Genomic DNA, 7894 nt, shown 5'->3' on the forward strand with positions numbered 1-7894 from the left:
TCTCTCTGTCTCTCTCTCTGTCTATATATATATATATATATATATACACACACACAATGCTGATCAGGTGCGGACGTCCGCATCAAAGTTTTGGTGCGAATTTCCATTTTTACACCACTTTTCGATCGAATTTCCTCATCTCCACCGTTTAGTATCTAGATAATATTGTGTAGATCATCTTTGCAAAATTTCAGCCAATTTGGTGATCGTTAAGGCCCTCAAACTCGAAAAACAAATGGATGGACTGAATTCTGTCCGGTTGTGTTCATACCAGAAAACTCGAGTTTGAGGGCCTTAACGATCACCAAATTAGCTGAAATTTTGCAGAGATGATCTACACAATATTATCTAGATACTAGACGGTGGAGATGAGGAAATTCGATCGAAAAGTGGTGCAAAAATGGAAATCCGCACCAAAACCTTTAATGCGGACGTCCACACCTGATCAGCATTGTGTATATATATATATATATATATATAAATATAGACACACACAGATTGAGCGGAGCCCGCTTTGAAATTAAAGTTTGAGGCTTTTTATTTGGATCACTTTTCAATCAAATTTTTATATCATCATCAGTCAGTGTCTAAAACCTAGTATATAGGTCATCCTTTTAAAGTTTCATGTAGTTTGAAGATCATTTGAGCTCATGATCATGATTTATACAAATTGTTCCGTTTGAACAAATTTTGTTCTATTGATTCATTTGATCGAATTCGGTACCCAAATGATTTCCAAGCTGGATGAAACTTTGCATAGATGATCGTAACACTAGGTTCTAGACACTCACTAGTGGTGATGTGAAAATGTAACTGAAAAGTGAGTCAAATAAAGAGTCCCACGTACTTTAATTTTTTATATATTTTTTAGAACGCTCACACTTTAATTTCAAACCGGGAATGAAACAGGAATATATATATATACAGTCTTTCTCAGGTAAGGATGTCCTTATTTATTCTTACGGTGCAGATTTTCACTTTAGACTCACTTTTCAATCGAATTTTTACATCTCCACCGTGTAGTCTTTAGATACTAATATATAGACCATCTCTGTAAAATTTCAGCCAATTTGATTATCATTAAGGCACTTAAAACTGTGTTTTTCTATTTTAAACATGAACGATTCAAGTTTGACAGAATTATGTCCGTCCATTGGTTTATTCAAAATTGGGATATGCATACAAGCTTCATCTTCTTCACTTCAACTTGATTTAAGTTGAAAACGATCGGATACAAACAATGAATAACTTGTTTCTTGACATAAAATAAGGTCAAATCAAGAGATCCATTAAGAACCAACTATTTCGGCAAAACATACCATCTTGAAGAGTTGTAGTACGTCATCTTCATTCACTAACAAAACACCAATCATATTTGAAGACGAACTTATGACTATGTTTTGTTTTTAATCATTCAGATCTTTTGTACAAACTTTACCAAGAATTACAACATAAAAGAGTAGAATATAAATTATTTGAATCCTCTGCTCAAAGTTACCAAATCAAACTCCAATATGAATCATGAGAAACTTTGTACAGAAATCCTATATTCTAAATAAATGATAATTATATTCTAGGTAGAGAACATGTTCCTATGTCATATGTTATTGGAGGCTGTTTTTAAGAACTTAAGCTACTTAGTACATCAAATATATGTTCGTTCACAATCAACGATCAGTCCTTTCAATAACATTAAACATCTGGTTTACTGATGTTTGTCCTTTTTCATCCACTATTTTTCTCTTTCTATGAAGTAAATACACTTTCTTCACCTTAACCGAGCTATAATAGTTGCCCAAAAATATGAAATAAAAGTTGAGTTTTAAGAAGAGGAGAAACAACAGCTACCCTTCTGGGCACTAGGCGGTTCTGGAGTAGGAAGAATAATTGTCGTCCCTTTTAGAAAACTTGAATCACCAGCATCTCCTTCATTAGAGGCGAGGGTCTTCTTCCTCATTAATTGATATATCTCCATCAAAATCATTAGAAATGCTGTTTCAACGTTGGTGGACTCAAGAGCAGATGTCTCCATAAAAAATAGATTCTCTCTTTGAGCAAACTCCTGAGCATCTTCAGTTGGCACTGCTCGAAGACTTCCTAAATCACATTTGTTGCCAATGAGCATTATAACAATGTTTTTATCAGCATACCCTCTTAGTTCCTCCAACCACCTAGCCATGTGATCAAATGATTGACGCTTGGTCATGTCATAAACCAACATTGCTCCAACTGCACCTCGGTAGTATGCACTCGTGACTGCTCTGTATCTGAAGAAAGACTAAAAGAGATAAGTTCAAGGAGCCATAATTATTTACAAGTAAATCTTAGTAAATTTAAAAAAAAAAAACATTATACTCTTTATATTATTGCAAACAATCACAATCTGCCACAAGATTCAATGAGTCATTGTATGATATGTCTCTGAGAATATCCTAATTAGACTTTACGCGTTTGCTATATGAGTTTGTCAATTGCTATTATTCCAAAAAAAACACACTAAAAGCAAGAGCCTAAAGCTATTTGATATTCTATCATCTTCATTTAATATTCACATGTTTTATGGAATTATAACATAAGTTGGTGATCAATTTGCAACTTCAAAAGAAGTTAAGCACTCCACATGTTCACAGTACATTTGCAGTACCGAATATACTGAGACTTGATTACACGACGAAAAATCATAGAGGGCTAAGTTTTTGACTTGGTGAAATCTCATTCAATCTATTGCGCGTAGTTACATAAATTTTAAATAAGTAACAAGTAGTAAACAATCTAAAACATTTATAGAAAATTTAATGCCAGATGACAAATCAAAAGATATGTTATCCGCTTATAATTTTGACACAACCATTCATCTCTCGCACACATATAGAGGATAATATTTCAGTTCTTTCCACTTTTTATTTTATTGAACTGGATTTTTTGGAACACATTGGTTTATAGCCAAATTATGTTAATTTGCAGCTATGCATTATGCCTAAGAACAAATCAACTAGACTCGTGAGCTCACACGAACTCTTCAAACAATCTATACTGAAAATCCTCTGTTTAAAATATTAAATATAGCAACATTCATATGTTCCCAACAAAGTTGACATTAAAGTTAGACATTTTCACACATTACATCAAATAAATCTGCTCGAATAGGTTTTGATAGAACAATGTTATGCAAACAAACAAGGTCATTCATTTTCTAACGAAAAAAATTATATACATCAAATTAAACAGTTAAGTTTTCGTCATCGAAAATCCAAATGGTTAATTTTACTCAACACATAAGCCAATTTCTTTAACCAATGTTTTACTGGCAATTGTTAAATTTTAAGATAAGTAAAAGAATCAAGCAATGACACACCTTTCTTGGCCAGCAGTATCCCAAATTTGCGCCTTAACAGTCTTTTGATCAAGAACAAGCGTTTTCGTCTGAAATTCGACTCCGATTGTGGCTTTAGATTCTAAACTGAACTCATTTCTAGCAAATCGTGCCAGGAGTTGTGTTTTTCCAACCGCCGAGTCACCAATCAAAACCACTTTGAAAACATAATCAATCTTTTGACTATAATCAGCAACATGATTTGACATTCTCACCGCACCCAAATCCCTTCCAATTGTTTTTCACATCCAAAAATGGGAACATATAAGTCCAAATTTATATGAAATGAATACTAATATTGTTCAGATCAATCATATAAACTCGAAGATTGTGTTGGAATAGCAGAGGGCTTGTGGTACGTTTGGGAAAGAATTGAAATTGTTGGGAAATTAGGGTTTGAGATGAGGATGAGAGATTTGTGGAGGTGGACAACGGTGGTTGTTTATTTTGTGGAGAAGAGAGGGAGAGGGGAGTTAGAGGCGGGAAGACTATCGGTTAGTACGGACGTGCCAAAACGGTTTTTCAAGTTCACTATGACAATAATCTTCTTCTTTTTGGAATAACTATGAGAATAATCGCTTTCTTTGTTTTTTCTTTTTTGGAATAACTATGAGAATAATCTCAAGTGTACTTTTGGGGTCCAAGAGGTTCAGTTTAAATGGATGAATGATTTTATTACTTTTGATGGTCAATATACCCAGTATGTTTAGAGGTGAGGCCGATATTTTCTAAATTTACTTTTTCTTTTCATTAGCCGGCAAGAACAAAACTCACGGGACACAATTTGATTTTATTTTTTCTGTTCGAAGAAAAGAAACAGTAAAACGAGTACAATGTAGAGCCTCTAAAACATCTAATATTAAGATGGGTCCGGTTCAAGGGACACATAATTTTACACAACTTTTTACACTTCTTATGGACCTTTAGATTTTAAATATTTCAATGGTTAAGATTAATTGTATGAATGAAGTCAACGTATCAGAAGATGACATAGCATATGATGTGGCGTCTAACAAAAATAAAATTAGATTAGATTAAATTTGTATTTTTATAAAGAAACTAAGTGCAATTTTATGCAATTAAACCCCAAAAAAAAATATAAACAATAAACAAAGAACCCTAGCTCTCATATACTGTATCTCTATCGTCTTCTTCAAGCTAGTATATATCAAAAGCATGGATTGCATTCTTTCTTACCCAATTTCATCTATACAATTATTCAAGCAACTCTTAGTAGTGTTCGTCCCCTTTTTTTCAATAAATTTCTGATTTCTTCTACGATCTTCTCGCGCTCCAAAATCTTAATTTTCATATGCTAGCCTCCATTCACTTCTCTTCAATTTCTTACGACGAGGTCTGGAGGTATCTATTTTCTTTAGTATAATGAGATGAGTTTTGCTTTTTGTTCAAGAAGATTTGATTAAGTAAGTTCATCATATATATTCTGTAACATAACATAGCCTCTTGTTGACAAGATTTCTTGCAGTGATCGAACTATAAAGGCTAAAATTTTCTTATGCACTGTAAGTGAGACACAAAATTAACTAGCTTTGATACCAACGAATTCATGGATTAAACTAACTTAATCACAGATGGTTCATCTGGGCATTCTTGTTCATAGAGAGGGTTATTCATCTGGGCATTCTTGTTCATAAGTTTTGTTTTTTGTTTTTTTTTCTATCTCTCAATCGAGTTTTTTTTGTTCAACTCTATTAAATTGTTGTTATAAAATTTATGTTTATAAAATGAAAAATTTCATTTAATTTTTGAAATTAGAATGACGCCACATCATAAGCCATGTCATCTTCTGATACGTTGACATCATTTATATAATTAATCTTAACCATTGAAATATTTAAAATCTAAGGGCCGGGCCTATAAGAAGTGTAAAAAGTTGTATAAAATTATGTGTTCCTTGATCTAGACCCTATTAAGATAATCTAAATGTAATGCCTATAAAGCTTGGGAAGGAAACTCCACGCCAAATCTTCTGATGAGGGAAGGCATGACCCAAACTAACAAGCAGATTTGCAAGAAAATTTGCTTCTAGATAAACATGAGTAAAACTGATGTTCTCACAATTTGATCTTAATTAATGGAAATTATTGCAATTTGATCAGACAAGATCTTCTAGGTCAAGCAGTTTGCAGTGTATGCCGAACTATAAGTTCGGTACGAATTGGAGAATTTTGACATTGAATTCTGACTAACTGGTAAAAACCAACTCATGCACACATTTCGTCATAGTTCAACTTTAAGAGATTGCATTTTTGTTACACCCACTTTCCAGATTACATGGAAACGAAACCCTCACCCCGAAAATGACATAGAATACAAGCTAGTAGTGACCAACAGAGTGGTCACAAAAGCTAGTAGTTTTGGTCACTAATTATGTTTAGTGACTAAAAAATGGTGGTCACTCGGTGGTCACTATAGACTCGTCATTAATTCTCAATAGTGACCACTTATTAGGCTTGGTCATTAATTAGCGACCATTATAATCTGGACACTAATACTAATAGCATTTGTGACCACAAAATTGATCACTAAAAGGGTCAAATAATGTAGTCATTGAAAGTCATTATTTAGTCACTAAACCTCAACACATATATAAATTAGTGACCATGTCAACAGGCCACTAAAGAATTGGCCATAAAAAAATAAAAAAAATCAGTAAACAAAAAATAATAACAGCCTTTTTAAGCCTTTTAAATTTAGTCTCCATTACAGTAGAACATATGTCAATTAATGAATGTTGTCAAATACAGATTAACAGTCTTTAACACAAAAGCAATATGTGCAGAACTCTTACCTATGATGTTGTTGTGCTGCACTTCTCAAATTCTGCAAATGAAAATGAAAAACTTGACCATCCAACATCATTCTGCAAATGAAAAACTTGACCATCCAACATCATTCTGCCAATGAAAAACATAAAGCAACATGCGTCAGTCATAATCCATAAGGAGAATGTGACAAATGCAATAATGAAAAATAGGCATATATAGGCATATATAAATCACTGTTGTACTCTGCAATATGAAGTAAGTGGCTGAAAAAGAATCATCCACTAGAAAGACATTAATAAATTTATACATGAATAATAAGTGTGCACAACTAGGGGGTTATCAAAAGCATAAAAAGTGTGCACAACTACTACACAAACCCTCATTTAGAGGGACTCGGATCCTCTCTTAATATTTTTGTGCTAATATTGCCTCATAAGGCAATCTCAGCCATCAATTCTTAATGAATGGCTGGGATGTCTGTAGTTTTGTTTTTTGAGATATCTCATCTATCCCTTCTCTTCTCTAATTTCTCGTCAAAAGTTAGTCCTCAAGAGAAGCTCTTTGTCACACCTTAATTTTCGAAGGATAAATTTTTAAAAATTTGGGCATGATATATCTTAAAATCTTAATATCCCAAAATCTGCTCAACAACTATCAAATTAAAAACAAATACTGGAAATGTAAATGTCAACAAACTCAACCACTGAGTTAAACATTATATTTCCTTAATTACATCAACTTCAAAAGTCTAGTAATAATAACGTCGCTCACATGAGCTTAAAGCCAAATTAAGAAAATATACAAATCATTGTACATTGTCTAAAACCCAGCTCCTAAGCCACCGCTTCAACCCTGCTGATCATCACCAGCAGGTCTAACCCCTACAGCATGAATTGGTGCACCAAACCCGGTAAACTAAAAAGCCCGTATGAGTAACTCCCAAAATAACTCAACCCAACAACACACAAAATAAAACCGGAAATTCCTGCTTAGAACTTAGTTCAAGAATTGCCTCAAACAATAAAATTCAAAATAGAGTAAATAAGAAAGCATAACAATTCACAAAACAATCAATCATAAGTGAATCCTGCAAAAAGATAGTTCAGGAATTCCACTAAAAATCACACAAAAAAGATTAAAGAGTCTCCTACATTAAGCATAGTTCAGGAGATACTCAAAACAAGGAAGATTAATTGACAACAATTAAGAACAAGTTAAAATCACAGAACCAACACTTTACAAAAATACATGTACCTATGAGTCCTAGATACCAATAAGGTATCTCCCATGACCTACAACAAACATATGTACCCATCAGTCCCAGATATTAATAAATACCTCTCATGACCTACAACAACCACTACTGGAAAATAGCACTTAGGCGACGGAATTAAAAAATTCTGTCTCCTAAGTGGTACTTCAGCGACAGAATTTTCTATTTAAGCGACGAAACAGTTTCTGTCTCCTAAGAACGACTTAGGCAATGGAATGAAATTTCGTCGCTTAAGTACTACTTAGGAGACGGAATATTTTAACTTAGACGACGGCATTTTGAAAAAATAAAAATTAAAAAATTATATGAATCACTTAGGAGACGGAATGTTTAAAAAAACAAAAATTATGAATCACTTAGACGATGGAAATAGAACATTCCGTCGCTTAAATTCTAAAATTTTGAGCGCCCATCTTCCCGCTTAAAATTTCATGAAAATTCAAACCAAAATTTTTCAAA

At 33.2% G+C, this 7894-nt stretch overlaps 1 protein-coding gene across 1 annotated transcript; it reads right to left on the minus strand.

The window, feature by feature from the left end:
- Positions 1–1822: 1822 nt before the first annotated feature.
- Positions 1823–3582, minus strand: LOC101310184 (ras-related protein RABA4d-like). Its single transcript, XM_004309430.1, has 2 exons — positions 3356–3582; positions 1823–2267 (listed from the first exon to the last, which is right to left on the minus strand). The coding sequence occupies exons 1-2, from the start codon at positions 3580–3582 to the stop codon at positions 1823–1825; spliced, it is 672 nt and encodes a 223-aa protein (XP_004309478.1).
- Positions 3583–7894: the final 4312 nt, after the last annotated feature.

Source organism: Fragaria vesca, unplaced genomic scaffold, assembly GCF_000184155.1.
Source record: "Fragaria vesca subsp. vesca unplaced genomic scaffold, FraVesHawaii_1.0 scf0512951, whole genome shotgun sequence".
In the NCBI taxonomy this organism is placed as follows: domain Eukaryota; kingdom Viridiplantae; phylum Streptophyta; class Magnoliopsida; order Rosales; family Rosaceae; genus Fragaria; species Fragaria vesca.

What these genes read in the sequence shown, in the direction of transcription:
- LOC101310184 (XM_004309430.1), bottom strand. Translation starts at nt 3,582, where the DNA reads ATGTCAAATCATGTTGCTGATTATAGTCAAAAGATTGATTATGTTTTC. An exon ending in GATACTGCTGGCCAAGAAAG is followed by an intron (nt 2,268 to 3,355) that starts GTGTGTCATTGC and finishes GTCTTTCTTCAG; the next exon opens with ATACAGAGCAGTCACGAGTG.